The 24,908-nt window shown below is 42.4% G+C and overlaps 1 protein-coding gene across 1 annotated transcript in view; it reads right to left on the reverse strand.

Annotated features, from left to right (window-relative positions):
- Positions 1–24,908, reverse strand: part of SPAG16 (sperm associated antigen 16) — an 822,373-nt gene that overhangs the window by 789,172 nt on the left and 8,293 nt on the right. Inside the window, exons 3-5 of the mRNA XM_038748803.1 lie at positions 24,341–24,439; positions 16,703–16,830; positions 13,764–13,901 (exon numbers count right to left, since the gene is read on the reverse strand). Coding sequence (XP_038604731.1) covers positions 13,764–13,901; positions 16,703–16,830; positions 24,341–24,439 — 365 coding nt within the window. The remainder of the gene's footprint in view (positions 1–13,763; positions 13,902–16,702; positions 16,831–24,340; positions 24,440–24,908) is intronic.

Below are 24,908 nucleotides of genomic sequence, written 5' to 3' on the forward strand. Positions count from 1 at the left end.
GGGAGGTCAGCAAGAAGGCTGATGCAGTAATCAAGGCAGGATAGGATAAGTGCTTGGATTAATGTGGTAGCAGTTTGGATGGAGAGGAAAGGGCAGATTTTAAACCTGTTGTGAAGGTTGAACCAACAGGATTTCATGACAGAGTGAATGTGTGGGTTGAATCAGAGAGAAGAGTCATTGTTATCATCAATGGTATTTATTAAGCGCTTATTACATGCAGAGGTGAAGAGCACTGTATTAAGTCGAGGGAAATACAGGGTTTGGGAAAATGAAGCGTTCTGCCTTGGATAGGTTAAGTTCAAGGTGTCAGGAGGGCAGTCAAATAGAGATGTACTGAAGGCAGGAGGAAATGGGAGACTGCAGAGAAGGGGCAAGGTGAGGGCCAGTGAACTAGACTTGGGAATCATCCATGTAGAGATGGTAGAAAGGATAAAATATTTCTGTTCAATAAAACATACTAAATAATAAATACTAAAGCATACTAATACTTCCCCTATTATGTATTTCCTGGTATCCATTAAAAATGAGCAATTTCTCCCTTTTGGATAGATAAATCAATAGTAGAATCATCTGCAAAATGGGGATTAAATCCTACTTTCTCCTACCTAGACTGTGAGTACCATGTGGGACAGGGACTGTGTCCCACCTAATAATCTTGTGTCTATCCAGCTCCTAGAACAGTGTTTGGTACATAGAAGCCTTTTAATACATATTGTTCAAAAAACTGTACAATATACCAAAATTTTAATAAAGAGTTGTATTTTTCTCAAATTTTTATTGAAAAATTCTAGAGAGCACATTGCCAGTGATCATTCATTCATTCATTCATTCATTCAATCGTATTTATTGAGCACTTACTGTGTGCAGAGCACTGTACTAAGCGCTTGGGAAGTACAAGTTGGCAACATATAGAGACGGTCCCTACCCAACAGCGGGCTCACAGTCTAGAAGGGGGAGACAGAGAACAAAACAAAACATATTAACAAAATAAAATAAATAGAATAAATATGTACAAATAAAATAAATGAATATATAGAGTAGTAAATACGTACAAACATATATACATATATACAGGTGCTGGGGGGAGGGGAAGGAGGTAAGGGGGGGATGGGGATGGGGGTGGGGGAGAGGAAGGAGGGGGATCAGTCTGGGAAGGCCTCCTGGACGAAGTGAGCTCTGAGTAGGGCTTTGAAGGGAGGAAGAGAGCTGGCTTGGCGGAGTGTGGAGGGAGGGCATTCCAGGCCAGGGGGATGACGTGGGCTGGGGGTTGATGGTGGGACAGGTGAGAACGAGGCACGGTGAGGAGATTAGCAGCAGAGGAGCAGAGGGTGCGGGCTGGGCTGTAGAAGGAGAGAAGGGAGGTGAGGTAGGAGGGGGCGAGGTGATGGACAGCCTTCCCATCTCTGTTGACGGCACTACCATCCTTCCCGTCTCACAAGCCCGCAACCTTGGTGTCATCCTCGACTCCGCTCTCTCATTCACCCCTCACATCCAAGCCGTCACCAAAACCTGCCGGTCTCAGCTCCGCAACATTGCCAAGATCCGCCCTTTCCTCTCCATCCAAACCGCTACCCTGCTCATTCAAGCTCTCATCCTATCCCGTCTGGACTACTGCACCAGCCTTCTCTCTGATCTCCCATCCTCGTGTCTCTCTCCACTTCAATCCATACTTCATGCTGCTGCCCGGATTATCTTTGTCCAGAAACGCTCTGGGCATATTACTCCCCTCCTCAAAAGCCTCCAATGGCTACCGATCAATCTGCGCATCAGGCAGAAACTCCTCACCCTGGGCTTCAAGGCTCTCCATCACCTCGCCCCCTCCTACCTCACCTCCCTTCTCTCCTTCTACTGCCCAGCCCGCACCCTCCACTCCTCCACCACTAATCTCCTCACTGTACCTCGCTCTCGCCTGTCCCGCCATCGACCCCTGGCCCACGTCATCCCCCGGGCCTGGAATGCCCTCCCTCTGCCCATCCGCCAAGCTAGCTCTCTTCCTCCCTTCAAGGCCCTGCTGAGAGCTCACCTCCTCCAGGAGGCCTTCCCAGACTGAGCCCCTTCTTTCCTCTCCCCCTCGCCCCCCTCTCCATCCCCCCGTCTTAACTCCTTCCCTTCCCCACAGCACCTGTATATATGTATATATGGTTGTACATATTTATTACTCTATTTATTTATTTATTTATTTATTTAACTTGTACATTTCTATCCTACTTATTTTATTTTGTTGGTATGTTTGGTTCTGTTCTCTGTCTCCCCCTTTTAGACTGTGAGCCCACTGTTGGGTAGGGACTGTCTCTATGTGATGCCAATTTGTACTTCCCAAGCGCTTAGTACAGTGCTCTGCACATAGTAAGCGCTCAATAAATACGATTGATTGATTGATTGATTGAAGCCAAGGGTGAGGAGTTTTTGCCTGAAATCTTAAATCAATCAATCATCAATAGTATTTATTGCTATGTGGCTGGAAAGTTGCCTATGCCAAATATTTGTCCCTGCCACTTTCCCACTGGGACTTTCTGGACCAGGGACTTTTCCAACTGGGATTTAGAGGAACAACCTATCCCTTGGATCTTCTTTGGGACTGAAAAGGGGTTGGATAGGAAAAAATGGTGTCATTGAGATAAACACATTGGAATCCACCATCCCCACAGGCCTGAGAGAGTTCTGACAATCAAGGCATCATTATCCATTCTCTTTTCGTTGGTCATAGATGTGTGAGCTCATCCATGGCAAGGTGACTGTTCTTTATTCTGATTCCCATGCCTATAGAATTGATTACTCTTGTTCAATCCTCAGGGTGACACTGCTCACCACCCCCTCCCAACCCTCGGTGTTGGAGGGCTTTATGGAGGCTAGTCCTTATGCTGCTGCAACCCTACTTTGCTACCCAACTGCATCTTAAACTGGAAGCCTGTAGATAATACCACCATCCTCTCTATCTCAAGCCCATAATCTTGTCATTATCCTCCACTCATCTCTCTCATACAACCCACATAATCAACCACCAAATCTTGTCAGTTCAACTTTCACATCACTAAAATATGCCCTTCCCATCCATCTAAACTGCAACTATGCTGCCTTGACTACTGCATCTGAGATCTTGCTGACCTTCCAGCCTCTTGTCTCTCCCCATCCCAGTCCATACTTCATTATGTTGCCCAGATCATTTTTCTAAGATATCACTCAATCTTCAGCTCCCCATTCCTCAAGAACCTCCAGTGGTTACCCATCCACCTCTATATCAAAAAGGAACTCCTTACCATCAGCTTTAAAGCACGCAATCAGCATGCCCACTGTGTCCTTACCTCACTGATCTCCTACTACAACCCAGCCTGCTCACTTCACTTCCCTAGCATCAGCTTATTCACTGTGCCCCAATCCCATCTGAGCCCTTTCCGACATCCTCCTGCTGGCCTGGAACTCCCTCCCCTTTCCTATAATGCCAGACCACCACTTTCTCCACCTTCAGTGACTCATTAAGGTCACATCTCCTCTTCATTAAGCCCTCTTTTTCATGACTCTTTTTCCCTTCTGTGTCAACTGGGCACTTGGATTTGTGCCATTTGAGTACTTGGTATTCACTCCATCCTCATACCTACAGCGTTTGTGTACATATTTGTAAATTACTTAGTCATATTAATTTCTCTCTCCCCTCCTAGACTGTAAGCTCATTGTGAGCAGGGAACTGGTATACCAATTCTATTATACTATATTCTCCCAAGCCCTTAGTACAGTGCACTGCACATAGTAGGTGCCCATTAAATGCCACTAATTGACTGAATTATTGATTAAGCCTCATGTGGGCCTGTGCCTATGCCCGAGGGAATGCGTCAACCAAGTCTGTTGTACTCTCCCAAGTGCTTAGTACAGTGTTCTGCACACAGTAAGTGCTCAAGAAGTGACATGGCCTTGTGACAAGAGCAAGGGCTTGGGAGTTAGAGGATGTGGGTTCTAATCCCTGCTCTGCCACTTATCTGCAGTGCGACCTTGGGCAAGTCACTTATCTTCTCTGTGCTTCAGTTATCTCATCTGTAAAATGGGGATTTAAGACTGTGAGACCCACGTGGCATAATCTGATACCCTTGTATCTACCCCAGTGCTCAGAACAGGGCTTGGCACGTAATACGTGCTTAACGAATACCATAATTTTTATTATTATAATGAATACTATTGATGATTATGATAATAATCATAGAAATAATAATGGCATTTGTTAAGCGCTTACTATGTGCCAGGCACTGTACTAAGCACTGGGGGGGATATCAGCAATTAGGGTTGGACCCAGTCCCTGTCGCACATGGGGCTCACCGTCTTAATCCTCATTTTACAGATGAGGAAACTGAGGCTCAGAGAAGTGGCGTGACTTGCTCCAGGTCAGACAGTGACAAGTGGTGGAGCCGGGATTAGAACCCATGAATTTCTAAAACTTCTAGGCCCATGCTCTATCCTCTATGCCATGAGGCTACCCAATAAGCATAATTATGATGACTTAATTATCTTGTATTTTCCCCAGCACTTAGTAAAGTATTTGACAAATAGTAAGCACTTAACAAATATAACAATTAGTATTATTGTTGCAGTGTGTTTATTAACTAATAAACTGGTGTCACGTAGTCAGTAAGAGATCTGAGTAAGCATTCTCAGTATGATATTCTCTTAATACACCAGCGTATCTATTTGATGGGAAATCAATGTGGATCACACAAACACAACACTTTGACAGAACATTCTCTCCTATTTGAAGAGTTATTATTATTGTTATCGATAATGATAACAATAATAATATTAGTAATAGTAGTATTTGTTAAGCACTTACTCTCTAAGCACTAGGGCAGGTACAGGATTTTTCAAAAATCATTTGTAATAACATAATTTGGCATATCAGAAAATAAAAGCACAGTTTAAATAAGTAATCCCATGAAAGTGGCTTGTAAATCTGATTTAATTATTTTTTAATTCAATTAATGATTTGCATTGGAAATAGTCCATCATTTTGATTACACCTATTAACTGCAATGTGCAGCTGAGCCACAAGCATTATTTAATGTCATCATAGTGAAATGATTTTCAAAGAGAGAATGTAGCTATCTGAGAAAAAATTGCCAAGCACAAACAATAATGGAAGAAAAATCATTTTGCTGGGGTAGTACTCAGGCCTCCATGCTGAAACGTTTTTGTGTCCAGCTCCCAAAGATTCCATAATCTCCAGGGACAAACAGCAATAAGCATAAGACAAGGCTACAAATCACTTTTAATTCATTCATTCATTCAATTGTAGTTTTTGAGCGCTTACTGTGTGCAGGGCACTGTACTAAGCACTTGGGAAGTACAAGTTGGCAACATATAGAGACGGTCCCTACCCAACAACGGGCTCATAACATTAAGCATAAGGAGAAGAAGTGTTGTCTAGTGGATAGAGCACAGGTCTGGGAATCAAAAGGTCATGAGTTCTAATCCTGGCTCTTCCACCTGTCTGCTGGGTGACCTTGGGCAAATCACTTCACTTCTCTGTGCCTCTGTTACCTCATCTGTAAAATGGGGATTAAGACTGTGAGCCCCACATGGGACATGGACTGTGTCCAACCTGATCAGCTTATATCTACCCAGCGCTTAGTACAGTGCTTGACACACAGTAAGCACTTAACAAGAACCACAATTACTATTATCATTATTATTGTTTATTATTATTATTATTATTATTGAATTATTGTTATATTTTTATTTAATTAATAAATTAATTATTGTTAAATTATTGTTAATAATAATGATAATAATAAAAGAAGATGCTACAGACCACATTTGAGAAAGGAGCATAAATAATGAAAGTCTGGTAATAGGTCATGTTGGCAATCCAATTAGGGAGGAAGTGGAAGAGGAAATACGCCGGAGAGCTAGCTGCTCCTGCCTTCCAAGTGCAGGCTTCCTAAATAAGGAGGAATTGAAGGGGAGGAGGAGGAGTGGAAAGGAGGTAGAAGGAGTGGAGATCAACATAGAGGGGAAGGAGGGCTCCAGTGAGGAACTGGTTTGGCAAAAACTCATGAAAGACACCGAACACTAGATTTGTGAGCTCTCACATCGTTCTATCAAATCACTGTCAATCAATGCCTGGTTTCCTGCTTCCCAGAAACCTGAATCAACATCTACTCCTGTAGGTTCTTTGCATATGTCATATGTGAAATCAAATTTGGGGTGAAATCAACCTTGGGGTGTCCACAGTGCCACAGAGGCCCAATCAATCAATGTATTCATTGAGGGCTTATTGTTTAGAGAACACAACTAAGCACTTAGAAGCATATAATACAATAGAGGTGATAGACAGGATCCCTGCCCACAAGGGGTTTACAGTCTAGTGGGGATAAATTACAGATGGGGAAATCTATCTGTACATTCAATTTGTCATGAAATCCTATTGGTTCAACCTTCACAGCATCTCCAGAATCCACCATTTCCTAACTAAATTACCATGGTGATTCAAGAACTTAACATTTCCCACCTTGACTACTGCATCTGCCTCTTCGCTGACCTTCCTGTCTGCTGTCTTTCCCCGCTCCAGTCCATACTTCTCTCTGCTGCCTGAATCATTTCTCTGCAAAATAACTGTCCAGATCTCCTCATTCTTCAAAAACTTCCAATAGTTGCTTATCCTCCTCTTCATCAAATAGAAAGTCCTTACTACCATATTTAAGGACTTCAATCAGCTCTCTCTCTCTCCTATCTTACCTCACCGATCTCTTATAACCATCTAGTCCAAACAGTAAGGTGGAATAAATACCAAGTGGGTAAAGGGTACAGATTCAAGTGCATAGGCAATTCAAAACGAAGATGGAGTCAGGGAAAAGAGGGCTTAATTGGAGGAGATGTGGCCTTAGTACAGCTTTGAACAGGGCGAGTACAGGGTGAGTGGCAATCTGGCATATGCGGTGAGGGAAGGAGTCCCAGCCACAGGGAGCACATGGGAAAGGGATTGGCGGTGAGATGGACGAGATCCAGGAACAGTGAGCAAACTGGCACAAGAAGAGCAAAGTTTGCAGACTGAGCTGTAGTAGAACAGTGAGGGAAAGTAAATAATAATGATGGTATTTGTTAAGTGTTTACTATGTGTAAAGCACTGTTCTAAGCTCTTGGGAGGTTACAAGGTGATCAGGTTGTCCCATGGGGGGCTCACCGTTTTAATCCCCATTTTCCAGATGAGGTAACTGAAGCATATATACAGATAAATAAATAGAGTAAAAAATCCATACAAACATATATACACATATGTATGTATATATATATATATATATATAAAAATATATATGTATGTATACATATATATGTTCTAGACTGTGAGCCCACTGTTGGGTAGGGACCGTCTCTATATGTTGCCAACTTGTACTTCCCAAGTGCTTAGTACAGAGCTCTGCACACAGTAACCGCTCAATAAATATGATTGATTAATCGATTGATATATACAGGTGGTGTGGGGAGGGGAAGGAGGTAAGGCGGGGGGGATGGGACCACCTGATCACCTTGCATCTCCCCCGGTGCTTAGAACAGTGCTTGGCACGTAGTAAGCGCTTAACAAATACCATTATTATGATGATGATGATGATTATCCGGGTGGACTCACGCTGTCCGGGCTGGAGAAGACCCCGTAGGGCAGGTTCTGGAGGGGGAAGTCGGAGCTGGGGGCCACCGGGATGAAGGACATGGCGAGCAGAGCGGGCGAGTTGGCGAGTGGAAGAAGGGCAAGCCCGAAAGTAGGCTGATTGACGGCTTTAATGGCAGTGCTAAAGAGTTTCTGTTTGATGCAGAAGTGGATGGAAACCAGAGGAGATTCTTGAGGAGTAGGGGGATGGGGACTGAAAGGATCCATGCATCAGAGTGAAGTATGGAATGGAGTGGGGAGAGACAGGAGGCAGGGAAGTTAGAAGGGAGGCAGACGCAGTAATCAGGGCAGGACAGGATAAGGGCTTGGATCAGTGTAGTACCAGTATGGAGAAGCAGCATGCGCAATGGATAGAGCATGGGCCAGGAAGCCAGAAGGTCATGAGTTCTATCTAATCCTGGCACTGCCGCTTGTCTGCTGTGTGACCTTGAGCAAGTCACTTCACTTCTCGGGGCCTCGGTTACCTCATCTGTAAAATAGGGATTGAGACTGTGAACCCATGGCGGGACAGGGACTGTGTCCAATCCAATTTACTTCTATTCACCCCAGGGCTAAGTACAGTGCCTGGTACATAGTAAGAACTTAACAAATACCATATTTATTATTATCATTATTATGGGTGGAAAAGAAAAGGTGGATTTTAGCAATACTGTGAAAGAAGAACCAACAGGATTTGGTGAAAGACTTAATATGCGGGTTGTATGAGAGAGATGAGTTGAGGATAAATTGAAATGAGCCCTCCCCTCTGTGGTGACAATGGGTGTCCTTTAAGTACCCCAAGACTCACAGCACTTAAGAACATATCTTTATTTCCCCTATGTATAACTTTATTTGAATGTCTGCCCCCAACTGTAAACTGCAAGCTCCTTGTGAGCAGAGAACAGTGTGGCTTAGTAGAAGCAGCGTGGCTTAGTGGAAAGAACATGGGCTTGGGAGTCAGAAGACGTGGGTTTTAATCCCAGCTCTGCCACTTTTCTGCTGTGGGAACTTGGTCGAGCCACTTAACTTCTCTGTGCCTCAGTTACCTCATCTGTAAAATGGGGATTAAGACTGGGAGCCCTATGTGCGACAACCTGATTACCTTGCATCTACTCCAGTGCTTAGAACAGTGCTTGGCACATAGTAACTGCTTAAATACCATAATAATTATTATGTCCACCAACTCTATTGTATTGTACTTTCCCAAGCACTTAATACAGTGCTCTGCATACAGTATATGCTCAATAAATACTACTGACTGACTGATTTTTTTAAACGGTATTTGTTAAGCCCTTACTATGTTCTAGACACTGTACCAAGGCTGGGGTAGAGACAAGATAAACAGGTTGGACACAGTCCCTATTGCACACAGGGCTCATAGACTTAATCTCCATTTTACAGATGAAGTAAATGAAGTAAATCTAAGTGCTGTGGAGCAGGTGGTGGGGTAAATATCAAAATGCTTAAGGGGAAAATCCAAGTGCACAGGGGATTCAGGAGAAGTGAGGGAAGTCCTCTTGGAGGAGATTTGATTTTATCAGGGCTTTGAAGATGGGGAGAGTGTCCTTTCTCACCCAAGAGAGTGAGATGCAGGAGAAAGGGTGTGGGTATGGGAAGCATCATGGAGATCGATCTTGGAAGAGAGAAGTATGACAGGGTGGATGTGACTTTTAAGAAGCAGAATATTAAAATTCGGAGGGCGGTTGCTGTATAGCTGGAAAGATGCTTTTTAATGGACTTAAAAACTCATTCTCCTATCTTTGTTTTCCCCCCTCCTTCCTGGAGTTGATCCTCTATTCCTCTCCTTTCCTGATTTTAATCCTGGTTTCCTTTGCTCCCTTCCTCAGTTAGACCTTACTGTGATTGGCAGGCGGAGGCCTTTTAAGTGGAAAGGAGAAAACTGCAGGTGATAAACAATTGACAACAGACCAGCAGAGATAGAGGTGTGTACTTCTTCAAACATTAACCCTTCTTTATGAGGAGACTGAAAGGACATTTTTATAGAGATAAATTTTCAATCAACAGGAGTGTCATGGCCAGTGGGAAGGAGACCCAGGAGAGGAGACAAAAGAAACCCACATAGTTGGAATAAGTTGAATCTGAGCAGAGACTGAAAGATAGTGGTATGGTTGAACTGAGAATTAAAGTGAATATGAAGGCCAGAGGACACCCAAACAAACTATGCCTTGCAAAAACTTCAAAGGAAAAGAAAACCCAAAACACTTTCTATGAGGTATTCTTCCCTCTCTCCAAACTTCTACCATGGTGGTCCAAGCAATTATTATTATTATTATTATTATTATTAATAATAATAATAATAATAATAATAATGTTAGCATTTGTAAAGTGCTTACTATGTGCCAAGCAGTGTTCTAAGCACGGGGGTGGATACAAGGTCATCAGGTTATCCCCCGTGGGGCTCACAGTCTTCATCCCCATTTTACAGATGAGGTAACTGAGGCCCAGAGAAGTCAAATGACTTGCCTAAGGTTACACAGCCGAGAGAAGCAGCGTGGCTCATTGGAAAGAGCACGGGCTTTGGAGTCAGAGGTCATGGGTTCGAATCCCGGCTCCGCCACATGTCTGCTGTGTGACCTTGGGCAAGTCACTTAACTTCTCTGAGCCTCAGTTCCCTCATCTGTAAAATGGGGATTAAGACTGTGAGCCCCACGTGGGACACCTTGATCACCTTGTATCCCTCCCAGCGTTTAGAACAGTGCTCTGCATATAGTAAGCACTTAACAAATGCCATCATTATTATTATTATTAAGTGGCAGAGCCGGGATTAGAACCCATGACATCTGACTCCCAAGCCTGGGCTCTTGCCACTAAGCCACGCTGCTTCTCCATTTCCCATATCCCACTTCGACTAAAGCATCAGTCTCCTTGCTGACTTCCCTGCCTTCAATGTCTCCCTACTCCAGTCCAAACTTCACTCCACTGCCCGGATCATTTTTCTAAAAATTATTCATTCCACACCTCCCCACTCCTAAAAGGTCTCCTTGCTTGCCCATCCACCTCCACATCAAACAGAAACTCCTTAGGCTTTTAGGCACTCAATCAGCTCCCCCCCTAGACTGTAAGCTCACTGTGGGCAGAAACGTGTCTGTTATATTGTTATATTGTACTCTCCCAAGCACTTAGTATAGTGCTCTGCAAACGTTAAGGGCTGAATAATTAAGATCGATTGACTGACTAACTGACTCTGCTACTGACCTCACTAAGCTAATTGTAAGCAGGTAATTTGTCTATTTATTATTATATTGTACTCTCCTAAGTGCTTAGTACAGTGCGATGCACATGGTAAGTGCTTAATCATTCATTCATTCATTCAATCGTATTTATTGAGCGCTTACTGTGTGCAGAGCACTGTACTAAGCGCTTGGGAAGTACAAGTTGGCAACATATACAGACGGTCCCTACCCAACAACGGGCTCACAGTCTAGAAGGGGGAGACAGACAACAAAACAAAACATATTTACAAAATAAAATAAATAGAGTAGTAAATATGTACAAGTAAAATAAATAGAGTAATAAATCTGTACAAACATATATACAGGTCCTGTGGGGACGGGAAGGAGGTAGGGCCGGGGGGAAGGGGAGGGAGAGGGGAAGGAGGAAGCTCAGTCTGGGAAGGCCTCCTGGAGGAGGTGAGCTCGCAGTAGGGCTTTGAAGAGAGGAAGAGAGCTAGCTTGGCAGATGTGTGGAGGGAGGGCATTCCAGGCCAGGAGTGGGACATGGGCTGGAGGTCGACGGCGAGACAGGCGAGAACGAGGTACAGTGAGGAGTTTAGCGGCAGAGGAGCAGAGGGTGCGGGCTGGGCTGTAGAAGGAGAGAAGGGAGGTGAGGTAGGAGGGGGCGAGGTGATGGAGAGCCTTGAAGCCGAGAGTGAGGAGTTTTTGCCTGATGCGTTGGTTGACTGGTAGCCACTGGAGATTTTTGAGGAGGGGAGTGACATGCCCAGAGCGTTTCTGCACAAAGATGATCCGGGCAGCAGCGTGAAGTATAGATTGAAGTAGGGAGAGACAGGAGGATGGGAGATCAGAGAGGAGGCTGATGCAGTAATCCATACTTAATCAATATGATTGACTAAATTATTTTAATGGAATTTGTTAAGCACTTTCAGTGTGTCCAACACTGTTCTAAACTGGAGTATACCGGGGCCAATTAGGTCAGATACAGTCTCTGTACCACATGGGGCTCACAGTCTAAGTAGGAGGGAGAAAAGGTGTTGAATCCCCATTTCACAGCTGAGGAAACTGAGGTAAAGAGAAGTCCAGTGACTTGCCCAAGGTCACAGAGCAAGCAACTGGCAGAGCCTGAATTAGAATGCAGGTCCTCTGACTCCAAAGCCCATGCTGCTTCTTCTACTGCAACCCAACCCAGCCCGCACACTTTGCTCCTCTAACACCACCCAGCTGATCTCATTGATTTGCCACCAATCCGTAATCACATGTTTCTCTGGCCTGGAATTCCTTCTCCATTCATATCCAACAGACTGCCACTCTCACAGAGAAGCAGCATGGCTTAGTGGAAAGAGCACGGGCTTGGGAGTCAGGGATCGTGGGTTCTAATCCTGGCTCTGCCACTTGTCAGCTGTGTGACTTTGGGCACATCACTTAACTTCTCTGTGCCTCAGTTACCTCATCTGGAAAATAGGGATTAAGACTGTGAGCCCCACGTGGGACAATCTGATAACCTTGAATCTATCATAGTAAGCGCTTAACAAATACCATTTTCTAGACTGTGAGCCCGTTGTTGGTTAGGGACCATCTCTATATGTTGCTGATCTGTACTTCCCAAGAGCTTAGTGCAGTGCTCTGCACACAGTAAGCACCCAATAAATACGATTGAATGAATAAATGAATCATCTTCAAAGCCTCACTAAGATCAAATCTCCTCTAAGGGGCCTTCCATGACTAAACTCTCATTTCCTCATGCTATTGTCCTCCCTTATTTGTCATCTATGCACATGGACATGTAAACCACTGAGCACTTTGATATTCATTCCCCCCGCCCCCCCGCCCCCATGTAGGTATACATCTTTAAACTCTTCCTGTTTCCCTAACTGGAATTTATTTTAATATCTGTCTTCCCCACAAGATTGTAAACCCCTTGTAGGCAGGGATTGCATCTATCAACTCTATTGTATCATACTCTCCCAAGAACATAATATAGTGCTCTGCACATAGCAAGCACTCAATAAATATCATTGACTGATATTCATGACATTGAGTATGTCAAGGAGCAAAAGACTTTTGGCATGAGCCAAGGAATTGGGAGAATTGGAGTTGGGGTTTTTAAAGTATAATGGTTTTTAAACTAAGGACTGGGAATTACAGTTAAAATTCACTCTGGAGATTAACATTTTATGGGAGTCAGAATGAAGGAGGGATTTTACTTGTACATTTCTATTTTGTTGGTATGTTTGGTTCTGTTCTCTGTCTCCCCCTTTTAGACTGTGAGCCCACTGTTGGGTAGGGACTGTCTCTATGTGATGCCAATTTGTACTTCCCAAGCGCTTAGTACAGTGCTCTGCACATAGTAAGCGCTCAATAAATACGATTGATTGATTGATTGATTGATGAGAGGATGGATACAAACCCATTAAGAGAATAATGGTGAATTGGAACAGAAAGTAAAGAAATCCTGTTTACTTTTTAAGTGCTTTTTTGTTTGTATAATCTTGTTTTTAGAGAAAAATGTTAATCATAGCAAATACAGAAAAACTCATACAGATTAAATAATTATAATGGTATTTGTTAAGCACTTACTATGTGCAAAGCACTGTTCTAAGCGCTGGGAAGATGCAAAGTGAGCAGGTTGTCCTACGTGGGGCTCACAGTCTTAATCTCCATTGTACAGATGAGATAACTGAGGCCCAGAGAAGTTAAGTGACTTGCCCAAAGTCACACAGCTGACAACTGGCAGAGACGGGATTAGAACCTCTGATTCCCAAGCCCGGGCTCTTTCCACTAAGCCATGCTGCTTCTCCAGCTCCAATTCCTTCACATTTTCATCATTGCCTCTATTTTCCATCTATTTAATATGTTCTATTTTTCCCCCTGAATTTCCACCAGTTTCTCAACATCATTTTTAAAAGATGAAGGAGAAAATCTTTAGGAGTAAAGTAACATACTTAGCTGCAATTTTATAATGTTCCAATTCTTTTTTCAAATTTTTGTTCTCTTCTTCTAGAAGTTGATTCTGAGTGTACACGTCTGGGACCAACCTGGGATCTGAGGGTTGAAATGAGCCTTTTTGTATGATTTCATACCTAGAATGACAAATTTGTTGCTTTTAATTTACAGATTTTTTAACATTTCAATTCATAAATACATTTGCTATTACTACTGCTAATAATAATAACAATGATAATGATAATAATTACTGTGGCATTTGTTGGGTGTTTACTATGAGCCAAGCACTGAACTAAGCGCTGGGATAATCAGATCCCACACGGGGCTCACAGTCTAAATAAGAGGGAGAACAGAATTGAATCCCCATTTTGCAGATAAGGAAGCTTCTTACCTTCCTTGTGAAAGGAAGTACTTACTTACTTACTTAATTGACCCATGTCTTCCCCAGCGCTTAGAACAGTGTTTGACACATTGTAAATGCTTATCAAATACCATTGAAAAAACAGAGATTACTCAGTCAACCGTATTTATTGAACACTTACCATGTGCAGAGCACTGTACTAAGTGTTTGGGAGAGTACAGTATAACAATAAACAAACACTTTCCCTGCCTACAGCGAGCTTAGTAAGGTCAGGTAGCAGAGTCAGTCAGTCAATCTTATTTGTTGAGCGCTTACTGTAGTGCACAGCACTGTATTAAGTGCTTGGGAGAGTACAAGATAACAATAAAACAGACACATTCCTGCCCACAACAAACAAAAGTGAAATGACTTGCCCAAGGTCATACAGCAGAAACATGGCAGAGTCAGGATTAGAAACCAAGTCCTCTGACTCCAAGGCCTGTGTTCTTTCCACTAGGCCACACTGCTGCCCAAAAAGGTCCACGGCAAACTAACAATGACACTCACTAGATGTGTCCCCTGTCTTTCTTCTCTGCCACCCTCCTCTTTCTTAACAGTCTTCCATTTTCAAGAATTCCCAAGAAAATTTAATAAGATTGTCAATATGCAAATAATTCCAAATCCACCTCGCCTGAGGTGGCATCTCACCTCTTTCAGCCCCGTTTCTTGCAGCCTACTGGACAACCCCATTAAGTCCTTCTGTCCTTAAAAACCACACCCATACCGCAAAATACAGGGGATCTACAGAGAGCAATCAAACCACAGTAGTTATTAAGTGCTCACTGTGTGCAAGCTACACAATAAGTAGATCCAATCTCTGCCCTCAAGGAGTTTACAATCCCTCAGGAGAGATCAGTCATTTTAATCAGTCATTAAAATCAATTACAGGTAGGGGAAGCAACAAAGTATAAGGATGTCTACATAAGAGCTATGGGGATGGGGGCGTAGAGTAACTAAATGCTTAGAGAGTGAGGGTTCAACTTCAGAGAGCATAGTAAGGAGGGGAAATAGGGTGGGACATGAGAGATTAATAATGATGGCATTTGTTAAGCACATACTATACGCCAAGCACTGTTCTAAGCACTGGGCAGGGAATACAAGGTAATCAGGTTGTCCCACATGGGGCTCAGTCTTAATCCCCATTTTACAGATGAGGTAACTGAGGCCCGGAGAAGTTAAGTGACTTGCCCAAAGTCACACAGCTGACAAGCGGCGGAGCTGGGATTAGAACCCATGACCTCTGACACTCAAGCCTGGGCACTTTCCACTGAGCCAGGCTTCTTCTCGTCAGATTAGTCAGGGAAGGTTTTCTGGATGATATGTGATTTGAGTAGGGCTTTGAAGATGGGGTGAGTGGTGGTCTGCAGGAGATGAGGGAGAGCAGAGTTAACAGCAGTTACGGAAGCTATTTCAGGAGCACACCCAAAACATCTATTGGGAGGGGAGTAGAAGTAGGAGCAGAGGTATGTATTAAGTGTCCATTTGTTGTTAAACACAAGACTGGGTCCTTGGGAAGTACAGAATACGAAAGTGACTTGTGACAAGTCAGACCAAGTATCCACAAGTCATAATCAAGCCTTACCGACAGGGAAAAATCAATCAACTTGGGAAACAAATATTACAATGAAAATAGCTTTCTATATTCCTCTCAGGGTGGCATTTGGAGAGTTTCCAGTACTCTAGAAGTCTTGACTATGGAAAGGAGAGTCAAGCAGAAGCCTACCCATTCCACTCCTAGCTTGGGCAGTAGCTAGTGAGTGAAAGACAATCTGCTACAAGTCAAAACTCACCTGTGCTGGGCAGCAGTGGCATGGGAGAGAGTCGAGGGTGGAGACTCAAGTTTACTGTGCGGAAAAATCATGGCAAACCACTCCATTTTTTTAACCAAGATATCTCTATGGATACATTACCAGAACGATTACAGATGGAGGTGGGGAGTTCTGGGATAGATGTGTCCATGGTATCGCTATGGACTAGAGATAACTCAACAGCTTATGACAAGATAAGATTTCAAGAAGCAGCATTGCTCAGTGGAAAGAGCACGGGCTTGGGAGCCAAAGGTTCTAATCCCGGCTCCACCACTTGTTAGCTGTGTGACTTTGGGCAAGTCACTTAACTTATCTGGGCCTCAGTTACCTCATCTGTAAAATGGGGATTAAGACTGTGAGCCCCACATGGGACAACCTGATCACCTTATATTCCCCCAATGCTTAGAACAGTGCTTCACACATAGTCAGTGCTTAACAAATGCCATTATTATTATTATTATTATTTCCCAATTACTGAGGCTTTGAGATAAAGATTATAGGCCTCAGCAATAACTTTCTGTACCAAAAATGGTTTACTGATTAGTCTCAGATTGTGGGACAATTGATCGATAATAATAATAATGAATCTAGATCAAAAATTTCAAAATCGTCATTTAGACATGGACATGTGTTGAATAATATCCCTTAAACTTCCAAATGGAGCTGTCAAATTGTTGGGCTGCCTTCACAAATGAAACTGTTTATAGCTGTACCATTAGGAAGGCCTTACCATTCATTTTGAAAGCTTTCAAAAGTTCTGTTCATCCCCATTCTGATCAGGAAATTGCGGAGAAAATCTTCAATCACTTCAGGTACTTCAGACACTGATTGTGTAGATGGGGGAACTGTTTTCTGTGTCTGCGATTTAAGTAACAAACAATTATTTCTGGTCCACCCTTTGTACACTTTGGCTACTTACGTCTCTAAGTTATTGCTGAAAGAAAACCAAAGATCTATTCTTCAGTATACCTTCAAGGAGAAATGTACAGATTTTCAAATTCCCTTCTATGATGACAGAGAGAGAGAGAAGGCCGGGAGGAGGGGGGAAGTAGTCTGGGGCAGAAACATTAGGAAGGCAGCATAGCCTAGAGGAATAATAATAATAATCATGATATTTGTTAAGCACTTACTGTGTGCCAAGCACTGTTCTAAGGTAATCACAATCTTAATCCCCATTTTACAGATGAAGTAACTGAGGTACAGAGAAGTTAAATGGCTTCCCCAAGGTCACACAGCAGACAAGTGGCGTAGCTGGGATTAGAAACCATATCCTCTGATTCCCTAGCCCGTGCTCTTTCCACTAAGCCATGCTATTCTCACAAAACGACGCCGCTTCTCACTAAGCCACGCTGCTTCTCACTAAGCCAAGCTGTTTCAAAAGACCAAAGACCTGAGAGTCAGAGGATCTGGGTTCTAATCCCAGCTACGCCACTTTCCTGCTATGTGACCTTGGGCAAGTCACTTAGTTTCTCTATGTCTCAGTTCCCTCTAAAAAATGGGGATTCAATACTTGCTCTCCCTCCTATTTAGACTGCGAGCGCCTTGTGGGGCCCAATCATCCTGTTTCCACCCCAGCACTTAGTACAGTGCTTGGCTTACATAGCATTGCTAACAAAAAACAAAATTATTCAGTGCACAAAACACAAAGAATAAAGAGACCATTATCTCTGGCACTGGCATACTGAGCATGCTACCCAACCTGTTTGTCCCAGACTCATTTTCACCCTGGTCTGGTAGTAAGAAACAGTGAGCTCGGTTTGGCCAGGGAATGTGTCTGTTATATTGTTGTATTGTACTCTCCCAAGCGCTTAGTACAGTGCTCTGCAAACACTAAGTGCTCAATAAATACGACTGACTGACTGACAAAGAAGGTGCTGTAAAAATACTATTGAAAAGGGTAAAATGGCTGGAATAACAAATATTGAAACAAGAAACTTAAAGGGAAATGGTGGAGAAATCCATAATCTAAGGTTGAGTCACTGGTGAGTGGCTGAGACCCCCAAAAGGATGAGAATATATATGTATATATGTATATATATTTGTACATATCTATTACTCTATTTATTTATTTATTTATTTTACTTGTACATATCTATTCTATTTATTTTATTTTGTTAGTATGTTTGGTTTTGTTCTCTGTCTCCCCCTTTTAGACTGTGAGCCCACTGTTGGGTAGGGACTGTCTCTATATGTTGCCAACTTGTACTTCCCAAGTGCTTAGTACAGTGCTCTTCACACAGTAAACGCTCAATAAATACGATCGATTGATTGAGAATAGCTTGAGAATAGAAGGGGAACAAAATGGAGCTTTGTGGGACACCCAGAGTTCAAGCATGGAAGTTGGGAGAAGAGTCAGTGAAAGAGACTTGAGAAGGATAGGCCAGAGAGTTAGAAGAAGACTATTTCAGAAAAATCAAGGATAGATAGAGTTTCCACTGAAGGGGTGGTTCACAGGATCAAAGCTAGCCAAGAGACTGAGGAGAACTAATGCAATCTAACTTGGAGTTAGGAAAGAGAAATGGATAAAATGGCCAAATCAGCTCACTGAGGACCTGAGAGGATTAGGAGGAATTAAAGCATACCACAGTTCCCAATTCTAATTTATTTTAATATCTATCTTCTCCTATAGACCTTAAGGTCACTGTAGGCAGGGAAAGTATTTGTTATATTTTTATACTGTACTCTCCTAAGTGCTTAGTATGGTGTTCTGCACACAGTAAGCACTCAATAAAAATGATTGACTGTCTGACTTTCCCAGGTGCTTAATACAGTGCTTTGCTTACAGCAGGCAAACAAAAACAATCATCAGCATTACTCCTGTCTCTACTCTCAAGAGTCTGAGGTGAAAATTCAATCCAATTTGATGAGGAAAGTTCCTAATTGCTGGTAGGCATCATGTCCATCAAAAATATTGTATTGTACTTTCTCAAGATTGAGTAAAGCATTCTGAATACAGTAAGCCCTCGAGAAATTGATTGACAGTGGGCCGGGATTGTGTCTACCAACCATGTTGCACTGTTCTACCACAAGCACTCACTGTGCTTGGTACACAGGAAGTGTTCAATAAATATCCCTGACTGATTGACTTTCTAGCCAATCTATTTCTATTCAGTTTCTGGATGAAGATGACAAATATCCTGGCATGATTGCTGGCTGCTGCTCTAGGAGCCCGGCTTGCAGAGTTTGATTATTCCAAACTCAAGTTGTGAAAGTGGAAATAAGTCACTCAATCAATAGTATTCATTAAGTGCTTACTCTGGGCTGAGCACTGTACTAAGCACTTGAGCCCCATCCTTCCTCTCCCCCTCCTCCCCCACCCCATCCCCCCTGCCTTACCTCCTTCCCCTCCCCACAGCACCTGTATATATGTTTGTACATAGTTATTACTCTATTTATTTTACTTGTACATATTTACTATTCTATTTATTTTATTTTGTTAATATATTTTGTTTTGTTGCCTGTCTCCCCCTTCTAGACTGTGAGCCCGTTGTTGGGTAGGGGCCATCTCTATATATTGCCAACTTGTACTTCCCAAGCGCTCAGTACAGTGCTTTGCACACAGAAGTGCTCAATGAATACGATTGAATGAATGAATATAATTAGAATATGTATTCCCTTCTCCTTCCTCTCCCTATCCAGGGTTTATTATGGTCCACTTTCCTGCAAGTTGAGCATCAGTTTTTTCCTCCTACTTCCTCTTTCTCTTAAAGACGTGAGTGAGTAATGTCTTTGCTAAGAGAGTCCAATGAGCTAGTAGTTCAGAATTTCCTTTGGTCTATTTCCCTTTGATGATGAGAATTCACAATCAAACCAATCAAGAGCTTCTTCAATCGACTAATATAACCTTAAACTCCCTTTAACAATAATAACTGTGGTAATTGTTAAGCACCTACTATGTGCCAAGTACTGCACTAAGTGCTGGGCTAGAAACAGGATAAACAGGTCCCACATGGGGCTCAGAGTCTAAGTAGGATGAAGAACAAATATTGAATCCATTTTTCAGACGAGGGAACTAAGGCCCAGAGAAATTAAGTGACTTGTCCAAGGTCACACAGTAGGTAAGTGGTAGAGCTGGTATTAGAACCCAGGTCCTCTGACACCCAGGGCCGTGCTCTATCCACTAGGCCATGCTGCTTCCCCTCAGGGTCATCACCATAACTACCCCAAAACTGTCAACTCAGGGAGAGAATCATTTATGATGATAATAATAATACTTGTCATATTTGTAATGTTTACTATATGCTAAGCATTATATTAGGCACTGGGGTGTATACAAGATAATCAGGTTAGATAGACAAAGTCCATGACCCAAATGGGACTTACTGTCTAGTCAGGAAGGAGAACAGTTTTTGAATCCCCATTTTACAGATGAGGAAACTGAGGCACTGGAAAGTTACAAGACTTGCATAAGGTCACACAGGAGGTAAATGGTGTTGGTAGGATTAGAAACCAGCTCCTCTGAATCCCAGGCCAGTGCACTTTCAACTAGGCAACGCTGCTTCCTTATTGATACCATGCGTTCCGGGGAAGCCGTTAGCTGCCCCTCCATGGTTTTTGGAACACAGCAGACTATAGAGAACTCTCCCTGATCTTTGGAGATAGATTTTCTTTTCTTTTAAAGGTATTTGTTAAGCACTTACTATGTCCCAGACACTGTACTACATGTTGGGGTAGAGGCAAGCTAATCAGGTTGGACACAGTCCATGTCCCACATGGGGCTAACAGTCTTAATCACCATTTCCCAGCTGAGGTAACTGAGGCCTGGAGAAGTGAAGTGGCTTGTGCAAGATCACACAGCAGACAAGTGGCAGAGCTGGGATTAGAACCCAGGACCTTCTGACTACCAGCCCATGCTCTAGCCACTAGACCATGCTGCCTTCTAAGATACTCATTGTTTAAGCAATTGTTAAAATGCACCAAATTCTCATTTAAAAGGTCACAGACAAAATCTGCCATCAGTTTTGAAATGGTTCATCCACAATAACCACCACAGTCTTCGTAATGGATGACTCCATTGGCAAACCAACTCCCCTAATGAAATTGGTATTTTTCTTTGATTGTAGCTTTGAAAAACAGTCACAGTATTTTGACCTGTAGTGAGTGAGTGGAACTTGTAGTTCCTTGCAGTAGGTGGCTGTTTCCTGGCAAAACTGAAATATAATAAAAATACTATATTGTAAAATAAATGAGTAAGAAGCTATAAGAAATGTCACTTTGCTAGAAGTATACCTTCTTTATAATGGAATTTAAGAAAGAAAATAACAAAAGTAAATTGCATATCTGAACGGTAAGTAACTCTTAAGGAAAACAAACCAATTCCATGACAAAAGAAGCTTTTCTTCTGATGTCTTTTAAATGCTGCTTTAAAAAAAAAGACAAAATGTGAGGCAACAGTAATAAGCTTCTAATCACACATTTTAAAATTCATATGAAAGGAGTGGTATTGTGTGCCAGTTCCATATAATACCAAAGGAACAATCCAGAGAATTTTAAAGCCAACATTTTCTACCTTCTCTAAAGTTCTCCTCAGCTCACCCCAGTGTTCGGGTAGCAGCAGGAAGCTACTGAGGAGCAAACTAAGGCCTGAAGCCCTGACACCCCTCCAAGCTTTAGCAAACTGCTGGGAAGGAAGAGAGGAGCAAATGTCTCAGAGTGCAATGCCTTCTGACTTCTCCCTGCTGACAGTAACTGGTAGGATAAGAGACTCATGCTGAGCATGCCTGTCCATGGAAGGATACCAGAAACTGGTGGCAGGCCCTGGGATAATCATCTAGAAGAAGCTATACTGCTACTCTCTCCTCTGAAACAACCAAATCTATGGAAAGCTGCTGAATTCTATTATGGGGAGAAAGAATAGTGGCAAATACTTTGAAGTACAACCTCCAACTGAATGGCTTGAAGAGTGTGAGAGGGAAACAAAATGAAATTAATGAATTCATCCACCTTTCCCAATAAGATCACTGATTTGGAATTTCTGAAAAAAAAGTGTTACTGATTAATTATGCAATAAAAATATGAATGTGAATCTGCTTTATTATTCAATCAATTTGCAATCACAGTGAATTTTAGAAAGACACTGGAGAAATTAGGTTTAGGAACTTAACACAGATGAAATTTCAACTTACATATTTGAGGATCAAAATCAGATGGCTCATCAAAGAGGTCAATACCTTTAAAAACTCATTTGTAATTATCACAAACAAAAGTGATAAATTAATCAAGGTGGTATAACTGAGCGCTTATGATGTGTAGAATACTGTATTGAACATTTGGGAGAGTTCAGTTCAATAGTGTTGGTAGATAGGATCCCGTCTCTCAAGGAGTTTACAGTCCAGTGGGGAAACACATATTAAAAATACATTACTAATAGGGGAAGTGCCAGATTATGTGGATATGTTTGTAAATTCTGTGAGGCTGGGAGTGTGGTGAGTATCAAAGTGCTTAGGGCCAAGAGTGCAGAAGAGAGGGTGAATAGAGTCGAGAAATGAGAGAGTTAGTCAGAGAAGGCTTTTGGAGGTTATATGATTTTAATAGGGCTTTGAAGATGGGAAGAGTGGTGGTCTGTAGGATATGAAGTGGGAGGGCGGCCCCTAGACTGCAAGCTTGTTGTGGGCAGGGAACATGACTATCAACTCTATTATATTTTCTCTTCCAGGCGTTTAATTCAGGACTTTGCACAAAGTAAGCATTCAATATATATGACTGATTGATTGATTGATTGATTCCAGGCCAAAGAGAGGAGGTGATTAAGGGGGTAGATGCAAGAGAGATAAGATTGAGATACAGTAAGTAGGTTGGTGTTAGAAGAGTGAAGTGTGCAGACTGGGTTGTCGTAGATCAGCGAGGTAAGGTAGGAGGGAGAATTGATCGAGGGCCTTAAAACTTTCATAACGAGTTTCTCTTTGTTACGGAGGTGGAAGAGCAACCATTGGAGGTTTTTCAGGAGTGGAGAGACATGAATATATCATTTTTTTTATCATCATTATCAATCATATTTACTGAGTGTTTTCTATGTGCCCTTGGGAGAGCACCAAACAACTGATTTGGTAGACCCAATTCCTGCCCACAGCGAGCTTACAGTCTAAAGAGGAAGACAGACATAAATGTAAATAAATAGTTGATAATATATAATTTATAAGTATTTATATTTATAAGCATAATAAGCATTTATAAGTACGTACATAAGTGCTGCGGGGTTGATGATGGGGTGAATTATCAAATGCCCAAAGGTCACAGAGTCAAGCGCATATATGATGCAAAATGGAGAGAAAGCTGGGGAAAAGAGAGCTTAATTTGGGAAGGCCTCAGAGGAGATGGGACCTTAGAAAAACAATCTGTGCAGCAGAGAGAAGTATGGACTGGAACGGTCAGAGGCTAGAAGCAGGGAGGTGAGTAGGAAGGCCGAAGCAGTAGTCAAAATGGGGTAATCATTCATTCATTCAATCGTATTTATTGAGTGCTTACTTTGTGCAGAGCACTGTACTAAGCGCTTGGAAAGTACAAGTTGGCAACATACAGAGACAGTCCCTACCCAACAACGGGCTCACAGTCTAGAAGGGGGGAAACAGACAACAGAACAAAACATATGGTCATCAGAATAAATAGAAATAAAGCTAGATGCACATCATTAACAAAACAAGTAGAATAGTATATATGTACAAGTAAAATAAACAGAGTAATATGACAAGTGCTTGGACGAGAATTGTAGCAGTTTGAATAGAAAGGCAAGGATGGATTCTACAAATGTGAAAGTAGAACTGGCAGGACTTAGTAATGGGTTGACTATGTGGGCTGAATGAGAGCCGAGTGGAGAGTAATGTCAAGGCTACTGGATTGTGACACACTGAGGATGGCGGTGGTGTCTACTGGAAAAGTTGAGGGGAGAATAGGATTGGAGTAGGAAGACAAAAAGTTCTGTTTTGGACATGTTAAGTGATGAAAGACAAGTGGCTTTTATCCCATTGTGCTTGCAGAAAACAGGCTACAGGACATTCCAAATTTGAACAGCAGAGCTAGCCCTCTTTCTGTTGCTCTAATCATTATCATTATTATATTTGTTTAGCACTTACTATGCTTCAAGTACTACACAAAGCCTTGAGGAAGACACAAAATAATCAGTTCCCACATGGGGCTCATAGTTTAGGTAGGAGGGAGCATAGGTATTGAATCCCCATTTTGCAGATGAGGAAACTGAGGCACAGGAAATTAAGTGATTTGACCGAGGTCACACAGCAGACAAGTGGTGGAGCCAGTGTTAGAACCCAGATCCTGCGAATCCCAGGCTTGTGCTCCTTCCACTAGGCTACACATTATTACATCATGCAGCCACATCCTTTAAAGTTTAAAAAACTAATGACAACAGTCTTACCATAGTTTGTGCATCTTCTGCCTGTTCTTGAACCATCTGAACTGCCTTGGCCAGGTCTTCGTCACCTTCTTGAAAACTAATGTCATCATCAATAGAAACCTAAAACAAACGAAAAGCAAAGAATTGGTAGATTAGACTGCAATCTATCTTGATGTTATTAATATTTAAGGCATTAGGGCTAGAGAGCCTAATTCCTGCATGCTAAAGATCCAGGTTGAGGTTCCGTTTTACATGCTATTGTTCACACATCCAGATGAAAAGGCTCCTTTCCCCACCTTGAGCCTGATGTCATTGTTTGTAAAGGCCTTGGGATCAAATCTGGGCCAGAACTAGAAGTTCATTCTCTGGTTGTTGTTTTCAGATTATAGTGCCACTGGAAGTGGAAATAATGATAATTCATGATAATAACTACAAACAGTAATTATTAAACCTTGAAATTGTGAGACTTTTATTTTTCTAAAATACTTTCACATGTATTATGTCACTTTGTCCTCACAATAATCCCTGTGACACAGTGAGAGGTAGATATCGTCAACCCATTTTACAGACGAGGAAAAAGCAGCATGGC

This window comes from Tachyglossus aculeatus, chromosome 7 (genome assembly GCF_015852505.1).
Source record: "Tachyglossus aculeatus isolate mTacAcu1 chromosome 7, mTacAcu1.pri, whole genome shotgun sequence".
NCBI lineage: Eukaryota > Metazoa > Chordata > Mammalia > Monotremata > Tachyglossidae > Tachyglossus > Tachyglossus aculeatus.